At 43.0% G+C, this 26090-nt stretch overlaps 1 protein-coding gene across 2 annotated transcripts in view; it reads left to right on the top strand.

Annotated features, from left to right (window-relative positions):
- The window catches only part of Adamtsl1 (ADAMTS like 1), a 359587-nt gene extending 345565 nt beyond the window's left edge, over positions 1–14022 (top strand). For both annotated transcript variants that reach the window (XM_028773326.1, XM_028773328.1), the window contains 5 exons: positions 992–1172; positions 4001–4208; positions 9020–9129; positions 9810–10030; positions 11502–14022. In XM_028773326.1, the coding sequence (XP_028629159.1) occupies positions 992–1172; positions 4001–4208; positions 9020–9129; positions 9810–10030; positions 11502–11608 (827 nt within the window). In that variant the 3' untranslated portion in view covers positions 11609–14022. The remainder of the gene's footprint in view (positions 1–991; positions 1173–4000; positions 4209–9019; positions 9130–9809; positions 10031–11501) is intronic.
- The last annotated feature ends 12068 nt before the right edge of the window (positions 14023–26090 follow it).

The following is a 26090-nucleotide window of genomic DNA, read 5'->3' as shown; positions in this document are numbered from 1 at the left end:
TCATGGCTCAGGAGAGAGCCTTCCAGGAATATAAGCAGATGAGCAAGCCTGCGTCACTGCACCAGCCAGAGCTGCTAAGGAGCTGACAGCAGTAGGAAGACAGGCTGAGCTGGCTTCTCTATGGATAGTGTGGGAGGCTGCTTCTTCCCATAGGCTGGTTACTGTGGTGTAAGTGACTATTTTTAACAAAGCACAATGCTATGGCGTGTCCTCTGAGACTGAGGCCTCTGTGGGAGGATGGCTGTTCTTACTAATACTACAGGGAAGGAGGGAGATTTTTCAAAGCACACATATCTTCTTCTGCTGGAGCAACCTCCGCTTGCCTCTTGGCTCTTCAAATAGGAAAGCAAACATCCCCTCTTCTCCTTGCCTTTCTTCAGCATCTGTAAATAGCAATGTGTACCCCAAATATATTAGCCTACATTTATTTTAACAGGCTACCCCACCCCGGTACATCACAAGTTCCCAAGGAACTGGACTCTTCAACTCACGTCACTGTTTCATGTAAACGAGAACTCTTTGGATAAATTGGGTTTTATAAGATTGACAAAATCCAACTCGGATCCATGCATTTAAATATGGTTAAGTACTTTGGTATATGTATACCTCTCTATAGAAAAATAAAGTTACTGTCTAGTGAACCAAAATTAGAAAAGTACTTGAGCAAGTATGTTTAAAAATAGTAAGTATTATGGATGTTGATTAAATACTGTGGGCTGGGTACTTACAGAGCTGAGTCCTTTTTCCCGTTGCTCAGGATGAAGTGACAGACACTGTGTTCATTTTCTAGATGAGTTGACTGAGGCTCCTGCAGTCCATTGGCCTTGCCCAAGTTTGTTGGAATGTGGCTACCCTAACCCCCAGGCAGATGGCTTCTTTCTACAATAGCACCTCTCAGCTCTCTCTTCTGTCTCACTCCCAGTCTACCTTCCCCATGCCCAGAAGGACTGGCATAGGCAGTAACACCGTCTCCTCTTCCCCCCTGTGACAGATTACTGGTGGTCTGTGGATAGACTGGCGACCTGCTCAGCATCTTGTGGTAACAGAGGTGTTCATCAGCCGCGCCTCAGGTGTTTACTGAACAACACAGAGGTTGACTCTGAGCACTGTGCAGGAAAGCCTCGGCCCGCTGTGCAGCCTGTGGCCTGCAACCGGAGAGACTGTCCTTCTCGGTAAGTACAGCCTTCCTACCCCCAACCACTGGCCCTGCCTCTAGCTCATCATCTAGTGCCACGCAGGAAGAGATGGAATTCCAGGAGCTGTTCCTATCCATAGGCACGTGTCCACCACACTGGAAATATCCTCAGAGTGGGCCTCAGCTCTCAGCCCTGCTTTATCTCCTCAGCACTCAGCCAGCTGATGGCTACCTGGACTTAAGTCCTGAGAGTCTGATCAGTAAAGAAATTCCCCTTGGTCCTGTGGAGGCTCAATGCCCCGGTATTAGGGAATTCTAGGGCAGTGAGTTGGGAGTGAGTGGGGGAGCTCCCTCATAGAAGCAGGGGTTAAGGGGAATGGGATGGGGGTTTATAGAGGGGAAACTGGGAAGGACAATAACATTTAAATATAGAAAGAAAGAAAGAAAGAAAGAAAGAAAGAAAGAAAGAAAGAAAGAAAGAAAGAACTTCCCAGGGTGAGGCCAGAGGCCACAATAGTAACCTGACTCTGGGTTGTTTAAAACATTTTGTATTGAGATGTTGAAAGAAAGGGCTACTGGGCTATACCCCAAGTTTTCTCTTTCTGTCTAACTAAATACTTCTGCCAGTTAGTACTCAGGTTTAGTTAGAAAAACTTACCTTTTCACAGATCACTAAAGTTGGAATACATCTGCATTTTTCCTTAGCTGCCTTAACTTTAGGTGTATAGTCTCTGCATTTGAGATCCATATTTAGGCTACACTGACACCCACCATCTCTTCCTCTCACACATAACTCCGATTCAAGAAGCCACGAGTCCCACTGAGCTCATATCCCCCAGTCTTCAGCCAGTAGCTAAAGGATAATGGATGGGTTTGGAGTTGGCACCAGCATGGCGCTCTGCACCCTGGGAGACTTGGCTAGGATCTGAAATGCCCCTTTATGACCTATCTGTAGGACTTTCCTATACTGTGCAGGCAACTGCTTTGTGTTTTGCCAGCTGAGTCACAGGGAGCAGCTGAGACTAGGAGAGACTCCATGAAATATGAAACACACTCATTAATATCAGCAGTTTGACTTGCTGACGGGAAGGTTTCCACAGGAATGATTAATGTCCTTTTATACCCTTCCTGAACAGTAACGTGGCCCATAGCTCTCCTTTCTCAAAACCCCCACCTCAGCTCCTGAAAACATCACTGAAATGTATATTTAGAAATCAAAGTTGATTGAAACGCAGGCCTGACATTCACCAGGGACAGAAGGTTCTGGAAGACTGCCCTTGCCAAGCTGCATGAAATGAAGAAGAGATCTTTTATGTGCCAGGAACTCTGTGATTTGATTTGGTGATGGTCAGAGTTAATCAGCCTAATTTACTTCAGCAACTGAAATAGTAATGGCCGGCTCATCTTTGGTTTCAACACTTCCAGAGACTTTAAAACACCTTGCCTCTGCTTCCTAAACACAATGTTTCCTTAATCTAGAAATCCACATAAAGTAATCCTTCTCCAGGCCACGGAGTACAGAAACTGTCACAAACTAAGTCATTTGCAGATCCTGCTGCAGGAAGGAAACTGTTCTTCCCTCCACACACTTCTTTCAAAAATCAAATGTGACCACACTTGCCAGGGAAGTACCTGTGCTTCCATTTGACTTGAGGGCCACGTTAGCATCCTCTGGGCACATAGGCATTGCTCTGAGCATCTTCCAAAGTCTGTATTAAATCGGGTGGCTGTTCTGTCTGCTTTACAGTTCTAGTCCCAAACTCCAGGCAACCAGACAAATGACACATTCCTAGATTATATAAAATTGGCTGAAAAGTGCCATGCCTCTGAATGCTGCTCACTCTGAGAATTATGTTTACTCGTACAGAAGAGGGCTCCTGCATGGTTACTAAGGGCCTCACAGTGTCCCCAGATTATAGAATGCCTTTATGAGAAAAGCCCATTTGTCATAGTCTTGGTCAAGTTTACTTCTAGGGACTTAAATGATAGTTAAAAGAGCATATTTATATTATACATATAACCCTCCAAGATAGGTGATGTCTATACTAACTGACTAATAGGATTTACCTGAAAAATCTAGGTCGATCTTTGTTTCTGAAAGATGAAGCATAGACATTGGATCAAGGGTTAAAGTGATCAGAGAATTTCCAGATAAAACCTTGACCTCAGTGAAACTCAGATAATCTCCCATGGCAAGAGGTAACAGGCTTTGGATCTGGCTTTCCTAGGAAAGTGTCCTGCCCTGACTCCCTGCAGTGTGTTACTAACTAAAAGCTTTCTATCTGCAACTACACTTGTTTGGGACAACTTAAAGCAAACAACCCTCAAAATGTTATTTTCTTCTCAATGTCCACATTTTATCAATCTCCTGAGGCTGCAAGAAAAAATTTGTCCGAATGGCATGATAAAACTCCATTTTGAAAGCCAGAAATCAAGGCATCCACAGAGCCACATGCCCTTTATGAAGACTGAGTAAATTTGCTCCTTGCCAGTCTAAAAGTGCCTGCTTTGTGGCAACCTAAAACTACAGCTCCTGTTCCCTGGTCATACTGCTACCCCTCCCTAATATGCATCTCTATCTGCTATGGGTATGTAAGGGTCTATTCAAATAATCTCATCTCAAAATCCTAACTATGGTATATGCCTATAACTCCAGTACTCAAGGCAGGAGCATCACAAGTTCAAAGCCACACTGTGTTTCAGTATGAGACTTTATCTCACAAGCAAGCAAGTTAACATTCATAGGTTCTAGTGACACTGTCTGGATGCTTTCCACTTTTCTGAGTAAATCTTGGGTAAAGCAAGATTCATCCCCCTCCCCTCAGCCTTACCATCTGCAGTTGCTCTCATGCTCCTTCTCCTCAGATGGATGGTGACATCCTGGTCCGCCTGTACCCGGAGTTGCGGTGGAGGTGTTCAGACCCGCAGGGTGACCTGTCAGAAGTTGAAAGCTTCTGGTATTTCTACCCCAGTGTCCAATGACATGTGCACCCAACTGGCCAAACGGCCTGTGGACACCCAGGCCTGCAATCAGCAGCTGTGTGTAGAATGGGCTTTCTCCAGCTGGGGCCAGGTAAGGAGACAGAAGGTTTTGTTTGGTAGGCTGGTTGTTTTGCTTTGTTTTGCTTTGCTTTGTTTTGTTTTGTTTTGTTTTGTTTTGTTTTGTTTTGTTTTTGAGGGGAAATCATCAGATAAAAACCTTGCCACCATGGGAAGAGAAATCCATCTCCGCATCTTTCGCTAACCCCTCCCATTGTCACTCCTGCATCCCTGTCCTAATGGGTATAGGCTATTCGGAGGCATTAGCACACTCCTCAGGCTGGTTGTTTTTCCGATATTGTGACCCCGAACACTACCTTCAGACCAACATTCCCCAAGACCACCTCCTATAACTGTGTTGGGGATAGTTTTGGAAACTTCAGAGGACAACCTTCTAGAGACTGCACTGATGCTCTGGTCCAGGGTTCTCAATCAGTTCCATGGAACAAAAAGTTCACAGGGGAAAACTTTTAAAACAACTGATGTCCAGGCTGTACCTCCCAAAGGTCTAAGTCAACTACACTGCAAGTTTTAGAAACTGTCCTTGTGGTTCTGATTTGCAACTTAGGGTAGAAAACCATCATTCCAAACCAGGAAAAGCTGAAGCCTAGATGAACCACCTTGAAACCGAGGCCTCCTTCCCCAAGTCCCCTGTCTAGATGCTAGCATGGAAAATCCCAAATGAGATTGTGAGGGGTTTGGAGTTGTTCGGGAATTTACTAGTCTGTTCATGAATAAGTTTTAAGCAAAGAAGCAGCTTTATTTGGATACTGGCCCCAGGTCTAAACTTGATACTTGAGATTCCCAAGGTGAAGTTCCAAAATACATTAGTCAGGGGCTTATAAGGCAAACCTCACAAGGCTGAATATTTACTTCCTTTGTGCAATCAAGGGCAAGACACATCCTGATGTACTTCTTGCCTATATATAACTGAGCACACATCCCCACCCACCTGCAGTCAAGCATACATCCTGTTGATGTGCCATTATAGGCAAGCAAGCTTGTTTAAAGAAGAAAAAACAAAACATGGTTTGTTAGTTCCCGTGAACAACAGATTCATTAAAATTATACAAGACAAGGAAATTACAAGAACAGCTCCCAGCATTCTGGGACATTATCTATCCTTGGGCAAGTGAGGTTTACAGGTTAGAGTATTTTTGTTTTATTATCTCTTAAGCACAGTAATTTAAACGTAAAACATAACGTTAGCAGCTATCACCAAGATCAACAGAGTGGTCCTCATTTGACTAGAATCTGCAGATGGCGCCTCCTTTAGATATAGTGGAGGCATTATATTAACTTTATGCTCTGAGAAGTATTATTTTTAGTTGTGATTTTAAAAGGAGACCAACCCAAAAGATTCTAGGAGAGGAAGGAAGTCAAGGGGAGTGTGGGAATAGTTGTACTTTGTCTAGTCCAGATGAGACTATGCACCTATCAGAACCTCTTTCCTGGTATAGACCTATGTTAGATACTAATAGTCATCTGGCCTGCAGCCAGCCTCTACAATTTTTCACTGTTGTTCACACACACAAGAATCAGGTGTAGAGGTGTTTATATGGACTAATAACCTTGTATATTGATTCCCAAAATTTGTGTTCAACAAACACTGGGGATCCATCATGGGTGTAAGAGATACCAACAGACTGATGTCCAGGTGTTGCCCAACAACAGAGCATGAGTCTGGCTATTCTTGGTTTGTCTGGGACAGCACTAATTAGCAGCAAGTTTTCTGACTGGCCATGTATAGTCCTAGATATTTTGGGGCAAACAGAAAATTTAAACTTGGAATTTTAGCTATCTACACATTTCTGTTCAGCATGCAATATAATACTCATTTGAGAGCTTTTTTATAAACTGGCAATAAGCTTTCACATATATGAGAAAAAGATTTCAACAGAGTGCCAAGACCATTTTAGTAGGGAAAGAATCATTTCTCAACATTTGATGTTGAATAATGTTAAAAACAAAGCTAGTTCCTTACACCATATAAATTTCATTTAAAAATAAAATTCCTAGAAGAAAACAAGACATCAAACTTGCCAATAATTTCTTAGATATGACAGTTCACTTTTGTTACTGTAACAAAATTCCACATATGGATAAGTTATAAAGAAAATATATGTATTTCTTATAGTTCTAGAAACTGTGAAGTTACCAAGCAAAGAGTGGTGCCTAGATGGTAAAATATATGCCTATATCACAAGCCTTTCTGCATGTCAGGCACCACACAGTGTGAAAGCAAGCATGCGGGCTCAAGTCTTACAAAGCCACACCTCACCCAGCCTTATCTCCCCCAGTGCTTTGCAAGCCCTCCAAATACTATTAACATATGAAACTTCGAGTTTCAAATGTTAATAGTTAATAATTTCAAACATAAAAACTCAAAATCTATTCAAACCACACCAGACAACAAAAATACATCAAAATTAAGGGTTTTGTTTACCAACGAGATACTATCCAGTATGCCAACCAACTCTCAAAGGTTCAAGTCCATACTGAGCTACAAAATAGAAAAATGCTTTCTCAAAATTAAAGAGCTGGGAGGTGGTGATGCATACCTTTAGTCCCAGCACTTAGGAGGCAGAGGCAGATGGATCTCTGAGTTCAAGAAAGCCTACTCTACAAAGTGACTTCCGAGACAGACAGGGTTACACAGAGAAATCCTGTCAGGAGGAAGAGGAGGAGGAGAAGAAGGAAAATAAATAATCCCACATGTATTGTTATTTTATACTCATAAGGAGGACTTTATCAAATAAATAGGGAGTTTGGTGTTGGCTAGGGTACAGTAGAGCACTCACCAAGTACCACAAGGCCTGCATTTGATCCTCTGCACTGGGAGAAAAATTTAGTGAAGATAAAAAATTGATTTTCTTTTGAGTGGTCATAGGAAATAAAATATAGTTTAGCTACTGTAGAGAACAGTGTCGGTTCCTTAAAAGTTTAAAAAAGAATGCAAAACAAAGGAGAGGGTGGAGGGAGAAGTGTGACCAGAACTTATTATATACATCTATGAAATTGCCAAAAAGTTAAATAATAAAAAATGAAAAACAATTACTGCATGCCCTAAGAATAAAAGTTCTACTCTACACACCTAAACAATACCATCATGTGTTGATTAAAGATGCCCCACCCAATGACTAGCCAATATATACAGTAGTGGTCCCATAAGATCACATGACCTGTGTCTGAGAGATGGCTCCATGGTTGAGAGTGCTCATTGCAGAGGGAGTCAGCTCCCAGCATCTACATATGGTGGCCCAAAAACATCTTCAACTCCAGTTCCAGGGATCTCCTTGGCCGGCCTCCTGAATGGATACAATGAACACACAGACACACATATACACATATTTATCTCATCATTGCATGATATGATGTGATAATGTCATAGCCATCTTGGTTTTAGTTTGATGTTTACATAACAATAAAATCACTTACCAAAAAGAAAATCAAAATGTGCTTCCATCATTGAGCAACAGGTGACCATCATTGAGCAACAGGTGACCATATGTGTGTGTGTGTGTGTGTGTGTGTGTGTGTGTGTATGGCTGAGTAATAATATAAGACAGAATAATTTACTTAAAATCAACAACACATAATTGTGGTTAATAAATTGAACTAATCAAAGTTTGGTTTTATAAGAAGACATCATTTGAGTGAGTGCAGTGAACTTCGTAAGAGAGAAAATAATTAAAACCCCTAACTGAGCAAGGGGCACACACAAAAAACTTATAAAACAATTTACATTAAAGGAAAAAGATAGAAAAAAATGGGGGAGACTTTATCCAAGTGAAAAGTTATCTGATAAAAATATATTAAATACTTTTTAGTAGACAGGAGGATACAAATCAAACCAAGATGAGATACAAGTATATACTTAGTAGAATGCTTATTGTTTAAAATATATAACCATCCAAGAACTTCCTAAAATTTAAAGCAAATGAAAACCCATCTACCATTGGCCAGAGAAGAAATAGACAAAAGCCTTTGTAACCCTAAGTAGAAAATGTCTCTTAAATCTGGACATGTACAGGCCCTGTAAACACATACACAACATAGCTGCATACTCGGAAGCCTGAAGCAGCACACCCCAGAGGTTTGGAGCAGTGCTCTTTGTATTATAATTACAAAGCTATAAAGAAAAAAGGCACAGTGACTTTTTAACCTTGGCATCAGTTGCATCTGGACAGGAGTGGGTGGAAGCAGGCTGCTGAGTTACTTGGTGTGTGTCTGTTTTTCTTGCAGTCTCTTAGCCAAATACAGTAACAGATGTTGAAATGGTCAACTGTGTTAACCCAAGACCAGGTTCCTTCTAAGGTGGTAGCACCATGCACAAGTCGACTCTATATTTACTTTCTGAGGACTCACGGCAGTATTCTTTTTTTTTTTTTACTTACATTGCCTTACATTTGCTGTACTTTACAAAAAACAAAAGTTATTTCTAAGTACTTAAATAGATCAATGTTACTAGCTATGGTATTGAGAGGTCTTCATCTCTGAAGCTTACCATCACATTCCCAGCACATGACAAAATATTTTCACAGGTTAATCTGGGTCAGCCTTCTCTGGTCAATGCTACACTTCTCCTGGCCATTCCCTAGCACATGCCCACAGACTATAGGACAGTTAACTGTCCCATTGTGACATAAAGCGCAAGCCAGTGAGTGTCTGTTATTTGATCCAAAGAAGACAAAGATCTACAGGTCTAATGAGAAACCCTACTCAATGATCCTGCCCTCTAAGACACAAGTATATACTTAGTATGTGCCTAAGGGAGTGCTAAGCTTTGCAACATCCCCCCTTGGACATAGATAACATGCTATACATCTCCTTTCCCCCTCCCAGTGCAATGGGCCTTGCATAGGCCCTCGCCTCGCTGTGCAGCACAGACAGGTCTTCTGCCAGACCCGGGATGGCATCACCTTACCATCAGAGCAGTGCAGTGCCCTCCCCAGGTAAGACAAAACCTTTGTCCTCCTCTACACAGCCCCAATATCAACAATGCAAAGAGACCTTGATGCAAGAATGTTGTTGCTCCTCCAATCTTACACAAGAGCTCACCTACCCTGCCCACCTCTTGCAAACAGTGAGCTTTTCTTGGGATTTCTTCTCTCAGGGATGAAGTACACATAAGTGTTCTTCATAAAGGAGGTCTGACTCCACAAGAGATTCACACTCATCTCTATGTGAGCAAGAGGTACCTCCACCATGAACACCGGACTACAAGAGCTCAAGTTCATCTTGCCGTCCTGTCTCTAGAAGTTAGGCCAATATGAAAACTTTCGTCCCTAGGTCTCAACTTGTGCCTGTCTACTACTGGCCCCTAGTATACTTTCTTGTAGATGATCCCTTAGGAAGATGGCCCCTTACCTCTACCTCTTAGCCCAAGATGAGACTCCAAGTTCCACCTTTGCTAGTCTCCATGATGAGTAGAGCTTGTTCTCGGGTCATGAAGGATTGTAGAAAAGAGCAGATGCATGCTCAGGACAGTGGCCTCCTTAAGGTCCATGCCCATTCATTCTTTAACAGAGCAGAGGTTGCGACCTCAACTTACCTACCTACATCTCTGGGTTTGTAGTTTGTTTTCAAATCTGGTTCCCACAGAGAAACTACCTTTCTCATTATCCTCCTACAGGCCTGTGAGCACCCAAAACTGCTGGTCAGAGGCCTGCAGTGTACACTGGAGGGTCAGCCTCTGGACCCTGTGCACAGCAACCTGTGGCAACTACGGCTTCCAGTCCCGGAGGGTGGAGTGTGTTCACGTGCGCACCAACAAGGCTGTGCCTGAGCACCTGTGTTCCTGGGGGCCCCGACCCGCCAACTGGCAACGCTGCAACATCACTCCGTGTGAAAACAGTACGTTCCAATCCCAAAGAACATTCTGCAAATTCCCCACAGGTCATCGGGTACAGAGGGCAATCCCTGGGACTGAGCCTGAACACAGGGCACTGGATCAAGTTCCCTAAGGATTGTGAGCACGGGCCAGAATTGAACATTTTAGGTGGGGTACACGGGTGTGTGCAAGGATATGTTCAGACCACATGTTCAGACCACAAAAGATGCCAGGATGTGTCCCAAGGGCTTCCACTGTCTTCGTCCTGAGCCCTAAAAGAGCCAAGGGCTGGATAAATTGGCCTCCAACACACCTGCAGTCTACCTGGCTGGTGCCCACAGGGGAAGACTAAACAATGGTTCACAGAGACCAGGCTACTAAAGACAGAGCACTGTTAACCTTGAAGAAGCATGCAGAATGCCAGCCTCTCAGCCAACTCTGCACCCATCACTGTTCTGCTTCCCACCAAACAAGGACCTGCTGACCCCCCTCCTCCCCAGCCCATGTACATCCACTGGAAAGGAACAGGAGACTGTGCCCCTGGGTTCTGACAGTCATCCATTCGCTCCTCCCTCAGGTCTGGAGCCTCTCAGCACCATACCAGTATTTGTATTCTAGTCAGGTAGGGATCTAGTCTCTTCTCCTTAGCACCCAAAATCCAAGTGGGAGATATTTCCCCACAAAAGGTATAGGTAATTTAAAATAAGAGTCTAATGTTTTCCCCCCTCACTAAACTTCACTGGGCAGTCAATTTCCCACACTGAGGCAGAAAGCCTGTAGGCACATGGCCCATCCCTTCTGACACACTGGGAGATGTATGATCTATACGCTGGTGAAGTGCTGGTGTTCCTATCAGATGGTTGGCATGTTCAGAAAGTACTGGCTTGCAGTGCAAGGAGTTGCAAAGCTTAGCAGCTACAGGCTGCACCAGTGGTTAAGAACTGAAATGCCACAGTGTCTGGAAGGCCTGGTGTGCTGAAGAACAGGCGGCCTGGATAAAGAAAGGAAAGCTGTGCAGGGAGAGGTCCAAGCAAGCACCTGAGGATATGGACCTTCAACCAAGTCCTTGCTTGCTCTCTCACAAGGAACAGAATTCTGTCCTTCTGAGAACATCTCTCACTAAAAACACAAAAGCCCATGGGGGGAAAAAAGCAAGCAGGGAGATGAGATTATCCCAAAAGGAAGGAGATTAAATCTACCAGCCTGAAGTAGAAGCAGCTATCAGAAGGACGCAAAGAAGGACCTGAGATAGCTCCCACCCCTGTCAATCATCAATCAGCCAGACAGCTGCAGGCTGGTGGGGAGGAAATGGCAAAGGGCTAAGCACTCGCTGCCAGAGGGAAGCAAGGCTGTCCAGAGGGGCTGGAGAGCCCTGGCTGGGGTAGACCCCACAGGCAGCTTGCCGAGTGCCTAGGCTGTTCAGCAGCAGCTGCATCCATGAGCCTCTGTTTCATATCTCCTTTCTGTCCCCCTCCTTCCCTCCTGCTTTCCCAGCTGAGTGCAGAGACACCACCAGGTACTGCGAGAAGGTGAGACAGTTGAAACTCTGCCAGCTCGGCCAGTTCCGATCTCGCTGCTGTGGAACGTGTGGCAAAGCATGAAGACAGGGCACAGGGATGAACTCTACCCTGGCCACACAGAGGACTCATACAACCACCTTGGACATGACTTATGCTTTCTCCCTTTTATTTATTTATTTGCCCCTCCCTACACACCCATGTCCACCTGCACCCATGCTCCTGGGGACCTTGGCGTGTTTTCTTACTCAGTTAGCTGGAAGCAAGTGTTGAGAACATTAAAAGAGATGTCTAAAGGAGGGTTGCAGAGCAGGCCAGGCAGACAGCAGCTCCCTTGCAGAGCTTGTTCCTTCCCAATCGGGGTCTGCAGAGACACAGGAAGAGCAATACATAACTATAGGGACAGCAAGGAGTTTATAACACATAGATACAGGCACCAGCCAACCAGGAGTGCCATTCCTTTGTTCCCTGGTGGTTAGAACAAGGGAGCAGCATACTAGAGGAGAAACCAGGTTAGAATCCAGTTCTTCTGGTGGCAGGGTAAGAAACCAAGAAGAGATCTGAGCTGTGCACAGGTGGGTTATGCCAAAAGAGACAAGCAAAATAGGCAGAAGGCATACAGCTATGGAGAAGACAGAGGCTGGGAAGAGGGAGGGAAGGGAAGCTTGCGTGTGCTCCTCAGTGGGAGGAGCTTGCCGGCAGAATAGATTTTTTTTTCAAGCAGCCACATGAGACCCATATGACAAATCTGTACCCTGGTACATGTGCACAGTCCTGTAGGTTCAACAGAGGTGGGGAAGGATATTCAGAGTCCTCTCAGGGCACCCAAGCTGCATAACAGAAGGTGTGCTCTCGTGCGATTATACAAGTGTCTCTTACTCGCTCTTCTATCTGCAGCTGTGGAAAACCCAACAAGGGATTCAGGTCTGGCTGTGTAGTAAGGCTGCCCCTGGCATCTCCTTACCGAAGTCAAGGGTCACTAGCCCTGAACTAACTGCTGCAGTAGGCCAAGGGCATTTGAGCATGAGTACTCCTAATTTTCCATCTGAATGACTTGCTGCCCCTTGTTGGGCCAGGGACTAGAATCATTGCTCACAAAGGATTCATTAAGCAACCAGTTTGCTGGCGAACATCTATAGGGTATGGGAACCTTTGCCACAGAGCTAGCCAGAGAGCGGGAGAGACAGAGGGGTCGTGCACGCCCTCAGTGTGCCTTCCTCTCCCAGCCATCACACATTAGGCCTGGGAGCCCTTCTGAACCACAGAAGAGCTGCTGTACATCTTATACAGCAGGCTGGGAGTAGGGAACATGATAAGGTGCTATGGCAAAGCCAGAAGATAGCTAAAGACTCACAAGACAGCCCTCGAAAGCTTTGTAACCATCCTCAGACTATACAAATACTATGGTAATTAGCACACCAGACTAGGTGAATGAACCACTCAGCGGGCTAAGCAGCACACACAATTCAGCAACACGCATCAGCTACGGCTATGGCTAAAGCAGAAGCCCTTGGCAAATCCTCAATCTGCAGAGAAGCTTCGACAGTAATATTTGCTTCCTTCTTGAGCAGCCTTAGTTTAGCAGATGAGGCAGGCAGAGCCCAGTAGCCATCAGAGAAGCTGCCCCTCACAAACACACTCACCAAATGCTGTCACCCCAGGGCCACCAGTGACATCAGGGCTGCATTTCCCAGCCAGCCTGTAAGTTTAAGTTTGGAAGACGATGTTAATCTGTGTCGTCTTAGGTGTGCTATGGACAATTAGGGTAGGCCTCTTCCTCATCACAAAAATAGGCTCTAAGAAATTGTGTTATTAAAAGTCAGTGTAATGTTTATTTAAAATTAAAGAGAGTGTTTCTATGTATATCTTTTGTGAATATTTATTAGGATTTCTTGTATTAAAAAGTGCAATATTAGTAATTGTACATTGTCATCCAGAAAAACAACTCTTTGGGGGATTTTATTAACTTCCTGCAGCTGTGTTTCTAAAAACTCTGTGGCAATAATTGTATTCTCCCTAATTTTAAAAGAAACAAAACAGATGTTTAACCCTGATCCACTGTGTACAGAGTACCTTGTAAAAGCTAATGTGGGATTGGGAGAGGGCAATAAGGCCGATTCATTTGTGACACTAGTTATACATGAAATGAACACAAATTCTGTAATACTAATACAGTTGATTAGTTCAGTAGCTATTAAAAATTGGTGGTCAGTGTTTGAATTTTCTAAAAAGCAGGCATCTTCCAGCTGTGCCACCATCAGAATGGGAGGTTGGAAGTGCCTTTCAGAACAAGTTGGAGAGCTTAGGTTTGGAGTGGAAAGCAGTGTGCTTCCTTGCATGACATGAATGTACATTTAATATTTGTTCTGTGAATTGTGACTCAGCAGTACCACAAATTATCGGGGCTGCTGGATAATGTGGAAGGAGACACTTCCTCCTCTAAAACACAAAACTGTATTTATATTTTTTGTACAGATAATACAGCTTATTTATTTAAATCATGGTGTCAGCGTCTCTGTGAAACTCATTCTCTTCATACGTTTTGCAAAGGGTAAAGAAAATCTATGTTTACTAATTGGTTGGTTCTCAACCAGTTATAAGTATCTTCCTGAAATGGAGGAATTGCAGTTTTCAGCCTTTCCCTGGGAAGCTGGGGATCCACGCTCAGAAAGGTCAGCTCAGTAAACAAACTTGGAGGAAGGCAGCAACAGATGTGTGCACATTCTGGCTGAGTACTGTCTAACAAAAGGACCAGTCCTCTCATTGACAGCCCTATATAGATTAGAAAAAAGCCACGAGTACCTTCCAGAAGAAAAGCAAGGGACAGTGTCTCAGGATAGATTAAGACTCCATTGTAGCTTCTAGCCAGCAGGTGTGCACAGGAGAAGGCAGCCATGTGATGGAATTTTGAGTGGAGACTAAGCTTCATGGATCACTACATTTGATCTTCATGCAACCCTGCAATTATTCTCATGTGCATACAGCCACCTTGAAGGACACACATACACACACACACATACACACACACACAAACCATCATTTCCCACTGCTTTGAGGTTACTAGTAGATAACAGTTATGCCACATTGTACACACCATCATGAGAGCTGTTGTCTTCTCCTGTCCCAAAGTCAACTATTTTGGTTTACAGGGCTCAGACTCCTGCATCCCTATTTTTAACAGATTTTTATAGCAATAGAGCCTCTGTGCGGTGTGCAGAAAAGCACAAGCACACTTGTAAAGTTCTTTGTAGATAGGTCTAGTCAAAGGGCACTATGTCCCCAGGCCTGGATGTTGTCTATGCAAGACCATTGTGAGAGAGGCCCAGAACTGGCCCCCAAAATCCCCACCCACAACACATACAGTACCCTCAAAGCTGAACTCTAGACTGCTTTCTAGAAACTTACCCCAACATGTCCATTCCTATTGAGTGGTGCTAACAATACATTTGAGAGCTCTTCTTCATTCTCCTATTATTAGGTTTTGCTCAGATAGATAGATAGATAGATAGATAGATAGATAGATAGATAGATATAGATAGATATAGATAGATTCATAAATACATCTATAAATAATCACCAGCAACCAATGTCCTACAGCAACACTGTGGAGAGAAGTCAAAGATGTCAAAGGGAAAACCCAAGAAGACTCAAGTGACAGGGAGGCCTCAAATATAATGTGCAGAAAAGTCTCCAGCTTCAGACACAGATCCCAATAAGAAAACAGAAGAGATTTCTGCCAAGATGCCATAGACTACAGGATAAATGCCTGATAAAAATACAGGATAAACTTGACCAGTAACCATCTTAGAGTTATTACTCGTCATTCTAAAGTCCTTGCTGGTCCTTATAAGCAACTAAAGCAAACTAAAGGAGCCCAGAAATAATGTGGGACATAGGATGAGAACAGTTAAATGTCACCAAAACTCATTCACACTTCAGCCTCACCATCTATAAAGGCAGCACACCACATAGGATGCAGGATGTTTAAAAATGCTAATTCATTCAGGTTCAAGAATTATCAGGTGCTGCACGTGCTGAAGGACTCACTGAGGATAATTGTTTTTATCATCATCATCATCCAAACTAACCCTGGAATGGCAAGGAGATGAAAGACAGTTGAGGCTACTTTGTGTTATTCCCCACTGTCACCTCTGTGTTTCCAGTTTGAACTGAGAAGGAAGCCAGCCTTTCTTTCAACGCTTAGTGTTGCCCAGCAGAATAAACAAGAGGGACATTAGTGATCAAGTTCTGAGCTCTGTGTCTTAGAAGGGAAAGAAAAAAAAAACAGATCAAAGCATTTAGCCAAGTCAGACCCAAGAAAAGTCCCAACAAGCACTGAGAAATATTTCCCAGAGCAAATGTTATCTTAGAACCTCAGTGTAAATCCTGCTCTGAAGTCAACATACACAAATGTACCCAGCACTACTGTTTCCTCTGAAGTTACCATAAAACATGGGAAAGTACTCATAAGCAAATATGCAAGTACAGTATAAGCGAAAATAAGGGACATCTCACATTTTTCCCTACAGCCCATCTCTTCATGCTGCAAATAAGCTGGAAGGGAATAATCCAACTTAATTATTCTCAGCTAATTCCAGACATGTTATATCTCAGTAATCTGTGAGGTTCCCTAAAGTAGTCAGAGTCCTCCACAAAGGACAAGAAAATGGTTGTGTAGAGAGCACTGTTAAAAACAATGAAAGAATCCTGTTTGGTGAACTAGCCTATAAACAGCTGACTTAGAAAGCAAAACAAATGCTTTCATCTCTCTCATACCTCATTTCATTCAGTGAGCTAGCTGAGCTAAAGACTTCATGATTCAGACTCAGAATACATTGGATATAAGTTAAATCAGAGAAGGTGATCTTCCCAAGTCTCGAACTGCCAATTAGGAAATGACCAGTGTTGCTACAGCCTTGAAGTAAACAGTAAAGAATTAAATGTAACAAGAATTTGACCAAACATGACCCAAGTTTTCGTCTGCTCCCTCCCACCCACCACTCTTGCCCACTTAGAGATGCTCTAATAGGTTTAATCTAGATCAACATGTCATAAAGTTTGTCACAAACTGTTGTCCTTGGCCTCCCTTAGCTTCTTCCTCAGAGCACCCCAAGTTTTTGTTTCTTTGTCAATGACCCTACACTGAAGGCAGATGTTGGCAACCAATCTTTTGCTAAAAAGAGCTGGGTTGTCACCCTGCTTGTCAACCAGAAGTTTATAGTTTTACTCAGATGGCTTCTGTGAGACACCTGGTCCCAATCAACCGCACGATGTCACGCCTCTGATAAGACAATATACAGTTGTCACTCACTCCTGTGTTTTCAAAGGGCAAAATTCATCTCCAACCAAGCATTTCCCAGGCTACTCCTAACGATATGGTTTATATATATGTAAACAGAAGTTAAATGTACAGTTTTATGTGAGCTAGAAAAGGCAGACAATGGGGAATGGTTCTCTTGCTGAACGTAAATAATATTTGTTTAAATGGAGTACTCAAAGCCTCAGAGATCACGCAGTCAGCATTCAGACCAGAAAATATTCTGGGAAATCACCTTCTCCTCTGGGACTTCATGTTATCCAGGGTTGACCTTTCTACAAATCCCATGAAGGATAGTAGACAAGCTGTGAATGACTTTGTTACCAGGTAAGCAACTCCATACAATGTTTAATGGTCAAGGTCAAGAGGTGTGTCATGCCTTGACTTTCTACCCCTCAATCCCACTACAGTTGTTCTTTAGGAAACAGTTGAAAGGTCAATAAATGACTTAGCTGAAGCCACAGAAGGGAGATAAAGTTTTTCCATCTATCATCTGTATAAATCCTGTCCTGTGGCTGTAGATAAGTAGGTCATAATGCAAAGGCAAATGGCAGAAGCCAGCTCCAAGGATTCCCACCCTGAATTTTTCCACTTACACAGGCTCCTCCCTACTTGAGTGGAAAGATACTCACCTAAAAGCAAGACCCCATAACCAACTCTCCCATTCATTTGCACAGTGAGGGTCCGCTTTGCCCCTCATGCAGCAGGCATGGAAGACAACCCAAGACTTCATCTGCTCCCAGGTATTCTCACTCTGCCTTTTCTCTGCCTGATGAGTCTCTACACTTCTCACTCATTTCCTCTTTCCTGACTCCCCAGCCCCATGTCCCATCACACACATCTTTCCTTGCTTTTGAACTTTTTTATTAAAGCCATTAACGCTGGACCCATGATCATAGAGCTGGGCACCCAATCTCTGGGTTCAGAGAGTGCCCAGTCCACCTGGAGTGACACAACCCACAATAAATGTTAGTTCATCCTATTTCAAATGAGAAGTCTGCCAAGCTCTGGGGAAGGCTCCAGGGCTTCTTCCCACAGCCTCCAGCATGCTAAGCCTACCATATTCTCCTCCTTGACGGAGTCTTTGCCAAGTTCACCTGACTATAATGTTCACCCTTTAAACTCACTCTGCTCTCCTACAACACATGTCAACTTAAGACAGAACTGTTATTCTCTCTGTAGAAACCCAGTATAGATTCATGCTTATGGAAAGGAATTAAGTGGATGTCCTGGAGGTAGTTCCCCAACATGTACAAGACTTCGCCATAATTCATCTCCAGAAGTAAGCATTTTAAGCATTTCAGATATTGTTATAAAGCTAAACAGCCCTTTCGTTATACAATCTTCATTAATTATCCACAGGTAAAAAAGGGTTGTGCTTTTAGGCTTGGAAAGAACACAGTAACATGACCGTTCTGGCACAAATACACTAAGGTTCTAGATGCTTCGGCTAGAACGAGCCCCTTCAAACTTCAGTGCTACCACAGGGAGGGTCCTAAGAGGTGGCATTTTCTTTTATTTTTTTATTGGATATTTTACTTATTTACATTTCAGGTGTCATCCCCTCTCCCCATTCCCCCCCACCCCCTCCCCCATCCCTCCTCCTCCTTTTTTCTTTTATACCATTTTAATTACATGCAAGTATTAAGGTCAGTTCTAGGTTGAGTAACTAGCAATACAATAGATGCAAATAGTCAAGAAACAAGCAAGAGAATAAACACAAATAATCAAAGAACAAGCAAGGCAATAAACAAAGTTCTGTGAACACTCCTGTGATCACTATTTTTAAGGGCTTAGCAGGATGACCAAAATATCTGAGCCAACTTCACTGTCTTAATGAAAAGTCAATTTCATGTCTGAAGCCTACTTCCTTGTTCTAGCCTAAGATTTAGATTCCTGCCTGAAATTACTTCTTTGTTCTAGCCTAAAGTCAGATTCCTGCCTGAAGGGAGGTGGCACTTTCTCGAGGTAATCATGACAGCTCCTCCCCAAATGACTGGGAACAAGAAGGGCAGTTGTTTTATATTTCCTTCAAATACCTTCCTTTCTTGCATTTCCAAAGTGGACACTGTGTAAAGTGTAACATAGCCCTATTGTAATCTAATCAACACTTTAATCTGTGTCTCTGTCTTATCTCTCTTTCTGCCTTTGTCTCTTCTTTTTCTCTGTCTCTCTCCTCCCTGCCCTTCTTCCCCTCCCCTGTCAGGTGTATATATATATACATTATATGTCAAAACAAATTTGAATGCTGACCCCTACAAGTTGTAGTAGAGCAGGCGCTTTCAAGCACGAATGCATGCACACACACACACACACACACACATACACACACACACACAGAGCTTCCATACTCAAAGTAACCTATCTATAAACTACATTCCTTTAACTCATCCCAAACTCCTTCTTTACTCCCAATCTAAATGGCCTTTCCATCTCTCTTCCAAAAGACCATCGAAAAGTGCTTCTCTATCCCACAGGTTCACCTTATATACAGTTAATTAATCTAATCTCCTGAGCGACCCTGTGAGGAACTTGCCAAGTCGCTCTATGGGCCTCTGCTGCCTGCTTGGCAAGGGTGCAGTGTGGTCTAAAGGAGATGGCACAGACTGTGTTTCTACAGTAGTCCACAGGGTTTTACACAGGACACACACAAGCCCATGGCCCATCATAAACTTTCCCAGGCTCCCTTCAGCCTGCACTCTGGCTGTACCTAACCTCCCATTTATCAAGAAGCCACAATCTAAGTAGTCACCAGCCAGGATGTTTCAACATTCAGGGAAGACCCTAAGGCCCTGCAGAGTCCAGTGAGGTCCCCGGATCATCAAAGAAGACTGCACCACATGTTTGTGTGGCATGTGTATTTTATTGTCTTCCAAACTTACTTGAAAAAAAAATTTATGAAGAGTACTTGGCAGTATTTCTTGATGTGTGTTCCAATAGGTTTTACACAATAAAAAGGACTTATTGTCGGAGTTTAAAAATGATGTTTCTGTCTGCTCAGCATTCATCCCTCCCTTCCCTGGAAACTACATTTCAGTCCTCCCTCGAGAGCTCACCCCACCTCCAGCCTTCTGTTATTCACGTGGTTCACATGGAGTGACCCCACACATACTCCTCCGTGCAGGGGTGGACCCCAGTTTAGGCCTGGACAATAGGCAATTTTTCTATTGCCATGACAATCAACTTGGGAATCAACATGAGACTTAAAGCCAGCAAGAGATTCCACTCCAGGATCTTTACTGGAACCTCTGGGCTAGCGAGGTGAGAGGACACTGTAAGCTTAGAATTGCTAGAAATGCTCACACTGTCCAGGCCTGCCTTAGGAAGCAACAGGGAAAAAAATAAAGCCAACAGAGAGCAAGACCTCATCGCATTGACGGAGCCCCTCTCTCCAACTACACCTACAGCCAACAGTGAAGTCTTAAATGATATAGTTGCCTGAACCAATTAATTGTTTTTCCTTGAGCACTTATTACAGGCATGCTAATTCCTACTATGGGTTATACTAAGTTAAACAAGGCTTCTTTACTCTAGAGCATCCCAGAGACTTCACAATATAAACACGCATTGTGGATCTGCATCAGGAGGATACACAGAAAGCACTCCCCACACATGTCTAATGAACTGCTTTGGAAAGACCGTATCATGGGGCCTACAGTCCACAAGAAAACACCTTAAGAAAGGCTAATACACATTACCTGTCTGTTAACCTAATATTAAAATACTGCAAATCCCCGTTCCCTTGTTACTCAGGATAAACGAGACAAATGGGAATTCATTTATTCAACACTGTTGATGCATTTTTCCAGCCTTTAAAAAATGTATGTGTGTAATTTTTTAGTCATTTTCCTAAATTGGGGTCATAAGCACAAACCATAGTATATGTTTCCCAGACTTAATAAAATATGTGCACACATATACAGACTTCTCTTTATTGCATCAGGGTCATAATTCCTGAACTGTTATACTTTTGATTTCCACCTTTTAAAATATTTTTGGTCTCTAGTCTCACTGCCAAGTTATCAGCTATCGTTCCTTGTTATAAATTTGTCTCTCTCTAGCTGTAACCCCTCAGACTCCTCTGTGGTTAAAGGGCTAATAACCCAAAAACCTCAGGTGGGCTGAGAAACTCCTGAGCAGAATGTAGGCACACTGACAAAAGTTCCTGAAGGATGTTAGGATCCCACACGTCCCTGATAAGATCAATATGGCAACCTCCCCACAATGGGATTCACAACTTTTAGGCTGCAGAGAAGCAAATCTGCACATAACAACTTCACCCCAAGGGTTCCCTTATTCATACCATGAAGCCTCAAGGCCCTTGTGCCTGGGCATGCAGTCTTTGGGAAGAACAGGTGGCAGAGCAGAGTTCAGAGTGACAGCCAAGGCAGCAGATGCACTGTGTAGGCTGAGTGGCAGCACCTGGAATCCATGTCAAGGGTGAATTGTTCACCTTACAGACTGCTGGTTTCTAGGTTTCTGCTTGGTTTTGAACAGCTAAAAGTTTCTAAATAAGTTACCTGGACTGTAGAAAATGCTGCAGTTTTCACACACACAAAAAAAGAACTCTAATCTAACAGTAAGCACTGAGCTGTTCTTAGAAACTGTAAAATAAAGTGGTTTTTTTTCCTTCTTCTTTAAACCCAAGAGGACCCATAGTCCAAAGAAAAATTCCATTCCTTGGTTTATAAGTCATCCATTGGCACACAAGTCAGATTTTAGACATTTTTCAGGCATGTTGTGTGCCTCTAAGTCTCAAGTCACTATTTGCCTGCTTAATACTTGTGGGCTTCCACGCCCACCCCTCCCATTTATGGTCCTATAATGGAGTGGATGGAGATTTGGAGAAAGATGAAGTAATTACACCTTTCTTTGTCATTGAAGATGCAATGCTGGCCCAAGCAGGTAGCAGAAGGAAGCAAGGCAGCTAATACAGATGCAAGCAGAGGAGTAGGAAATCCATGGATCCGTCAGAAAAACTGGAGCTGGGTTTGTAGCCACTCTTGTCAGGGAAAAGACATCAAGATGTCTCAAGTCAGTGGCTAAAGATCCAGCGTCAAGGACTCTGGGCACTTGGGTCTCAGGACTTGAATGGAAAGAAAAGCCCAACTCACCATTTTGCTCTGATACCTTTTCCAGAATGCAATACACATGTTCTAGAAGGTTCATGGGCTCCTAGGCTCCTCTTGCACCTCCAATATGAGGAGGAGCCAAGCACCTGCTCAGAAAGCCGTTCGCAAAGTTAGAGTCTGCTCTGCCAAAGAAAACACTCCTGCCCCCCTTCCACCTCTAGCATTTATGCTCAGAAGGGCCTCTGTCTTTCCCCTTGAAGGCCTGCTAAGTAGATATGGGGCTTGGGCAATAGCTGGAGGAACTAGGGAGCCATTAATCCGCAATTAGGACTGTGCTTGCCCCCACCTGCCTCACCTGCTGGCTCTTGACAAGCACACAGCTGAAAAGCATCATTTCATTTTAGCAATCAGAAGCACTAGACAATCCTGAGGTTCCCAAACACTGTCACCTAACAGGGAAAGGGAGATACTACAAAAATTTAAAATCCATAGCTACCCAAGAAAACCACATCTAATCTAATGGAATGTAAAGTAATAGATAAAGCTCAACTCTCCATAGCATCATAAAGTAATAAGGAGAAGTACAAGCCGCCAAGGGACAGATGTAATTAATAGTCCCACCCAGCTTTGACACCCATGACCCACATGGCCAGCATGGGAGATCTCTGTACAGGGGTAATGGCAGAGTGGGACTGTGATGTAGATCACTAGATTGGCATAGGTAGTTTCAGATAAATAGTGGGTTTTTTTTTAAGATGCAACAAAAATAAAATCTGTTATTATAGATTCCCTGTTATCACTGTGACAAAACAACTGAGTGAAGAGAAACTCTTTTTTTTAGAAGGGTTGATGTCTGTTTTGGGAGCTTTGGGGGATGGGAGTGGGTACTGCTGGTGTCACTGTTGCTGTTGTTTTGCGATGGAGTCTGTGTAACCTTAGCTGTCCTGGAACTCAGTATGTAGACCAGGCTGGCCTCAAGTGCAGAGAGATCTGTAGGTTTCTTCCTCCCTAGTATTGGGATGAAAAGTGTGAGACACCAAGCCAGGACCAAACGCAATTCTTTTCCTTTTTACAAAAGCCCAAACCCACACTTACTTACTTACTTACATTTTGTTAGTTTAAGTCCAGGAAGGGTATATCATGGACTCTGTGTCCAAGGGGAAGATTGCTGCAGAATTTAGTTCAGACCATGCCATTGTTTCTGTGAGCTGGAGTTACCTTTCCCAGGTTATTCTGGCTTTGTCTGGTTTGCCTCCAGGAGTCTCTGGGTTGTTTTTGCGTTATACACATTAGCACATCTCTTCCCTGAATAGAGTTCAGTTTCATCTCAGACATAAACATGTTCAGTTTTAGAAAGAGCCGTACATTCTCTCTAGTTCCAGTGACTTTGCTTATGCCAGCAAAAATGGCCTTGCATCTCAAGATAGATGCATTTCAGTTCTTTCTGCATTTCAGAAGTCCTGTTTCCAGTAAACCTCTATAGGTGCCAAGATCTCATTTTTTTTTTTTTAATGAAGAATACATTTTGGCTCACAGCTTTAGAGATTGTAGTCCATAGTCACTTGCTCCACTGTTTTTGGTCCTGTGGTGAGTCTAATTAGCATCACAGTGGGGTATGCATAGAAGAACAAAACATACATGGAGGCACCCATGGCTCCAGCTGTATATGTAGTGGAGGATGGCCTTGTTGGGCATCAGTGGGAGAGGAGGACCTTGGTCGTATGAAGGCCCAGTGTGGGGGAATTCGAGGGCAGGGAGGCAGCGTGGGTAGATGGGTGGGGGCACACCCTCATAGAAGCAGGAGGAGGGAGGAATGGGATAAGGGGTTTCTGGGGTGGGGGGAATGGGGAAAGGGGATAACATCTGAAATGTAGATAAATTATGCAATAAAAAACAGATAATGGAAGTGGCTATTGCAGTTGAGTATTTGAGACTTTTTGTCAATAATTTAATATTACTCATATTACTGGGATTCTTTATAATCCTCAAGGACAAGGGACTGTGGCAGGGGCCCATAGAACTTTAAAACAATATCTTTATAAAATAAAAAATGAGGAGATATCTCAAGTGTCATGCCAAATACCATTGGAATTGTGTTACTTCTAAAATTTACAATGATAGTCATTATAATTACAAAAAAGTTTAAAGACATTTGCAGGGTATTTGGCATAATTCTAACACCTCTCTGGATGTTTTAACTTTGCATAGTAGGCTTATGAATTTAAAGAATGCTGCTCTGCTGAGCATTGATGTGGCAGATGCTGCTGATAAAATTACCCATGGCCTGAGGTCAGTATTTCCATTTTAGTCAAGCTTCAAGAATGGCATATAGCTTGAGCATGCTAGCCCTTTTTGTCCTGGGGATACTTTTATTCCTGCCCAAGTTATTCTTGTCTTTAACAACATCAATATGTTGGTAGCCAAAGTACATTGCTTGAAACTGAAAATGGACCCCTAAACAGAGTTATTAAATTAACAAGCTGGCAAGCAAAGGACGGGTAAAATTCTGTACAGAGCCTTACCAACCTAAGACAGAAGTGCATTGCTTTTGATAATGCATATTCCACAACACATAAGGAAGGCATTCTTGTCAGAATGACCTAAGACAGGCTCAGTCCTGTTTATGAAATAAAAAAGGGGGAGAGGCAGAGAGCTTTTGGAGCTGCTTGGCAAGAATCTGACATTGGCCAAGGAGAAGGAAAATGGGCTGCTTGGCATGAATCTGACATTAGGCTAGAACAAAAAACTAATTTCAGGCAGGAATCTAAATCTTAGGCTAGAACAAGGAAGTAGGCTTCAGACATGAAAATGACTTTGGCCTAGGACAGGGAAGTAGGCTCATATATTTTGGTCATCCTGCTAAGCCCTTAGAAATAGTGATCACTGGGAGTGTTCATGGAACTTTGTTTATTGCCTTGCTTGTTCTTTGATTATTTGTGTTTATTGTCTTGCTTGTTCCTTGACTATTTTCATCTACTGTATTGCTAGTTACTCAACCTAGAACTGACCTTAATACTTGCATGTAATTAAAATGGTATAAAAGCAAAAAGGAGGAGGGAGGATGGGATAGGGAATTTGGGGGTGTGGGAAAGGGGGATGACATCTGAAATGTAAATAAATACAATGTCCAATTTAAAAAAAGAAAAGAAAAAAAGCAGGAGACAAAAGAAAGACAGGAAGGTATGTCCATTGTTGGTTGGCATCTTCTGACCATCTAAGGTCTTAGGCCTGGAAAGAAGGCCCACTTGAAATTATCTTTCCTCAATTCTGTCTAATTCAAGTTACTTAACCTTAAAAATAAAAAATTGGTAAAAATAAATAAATAAACAAACAAACAAACAAACTTAGGCCCAGGAAATCTCCAAGGCAGAGCTTGATGCATTGCCTTATCAGGCTTTATCACAGATCTAGTCACAACCATTATTTTAGAATAAGCAGGCTTAGAGTTTTCATAAATCTACACTGCCTAGGGCAATCCATTTTAGGCTCTGAGCATTTAGAAAATCCTACAATTTCTGCTCACCGCTCTGGAGCCAGGTCACACCTTCCTGATTGGCAAGGGTCCCTTTTCTGCCTGTCCTCTCCCTGGAACCAGAGCCTACACACCTGAAGTCTGGCAGGTCCACATAACCATAGAATTCCCACAGGACTTTCTCCTTTCTTTACCCATGACTGACAAGAACCACATCCAATCAGACATCATTATCCTTGCTAGTATGTCATGCAGGAACTGAGTAGACAGATGTCCTATGAAGGAGACCTAGATACAGAAAATCCAAACACAGCCCCAGACTGAGCCCAAGGAACCCCTTTCATTGCTGGGAAGGAATATGGGAAAGTCCCAGGTAAACTACTCTCTGTATAGAAAGCACATGAGAGTGAACAAACAAACCTAAAAATTCAATGCCCCAAAATAAAGTTTATTCTTTGGCACTGCAAACCTGGCAAAGGTTAATGTCATTTCATACAATTATTAAATTAGATCAAGATCCCAGAACTGTCACTGAGATCATCCTTGATTCCATGAATAAAAGGGACCTGAAGGGGTTAGAGAAATAAAGTGGAAGGAGGGATACAGGGGGTTAATCAGCCAATGAGTAGATGTCATTTTCCTTTATTCAAGTGATTCTCAAGTTATTCAAATATCCTGGAATCGATGATGATTTTTTTTCATTCT

This window comes from Grammomys surdaster, unplaced genomic scaffold (assembly GCF_004785775.1).
Source record: "Grammomys surdaster isolate TR1022 unplaced genomic scaffold, NIH_TR_1.0 225, whole genome shotgun sequence".
Taxonomy (NCBI): domain Eukaryota; kingdom Metazoa; phylum Chordata; class Mammalia; order Rodentia; family Muridae; genus Grammomys; species Grammomys surdaster.
Note: the sequence above shows the minus strand (reverse complement) of the source record. Positions and strands in the feature narration are given on the sequence as shown.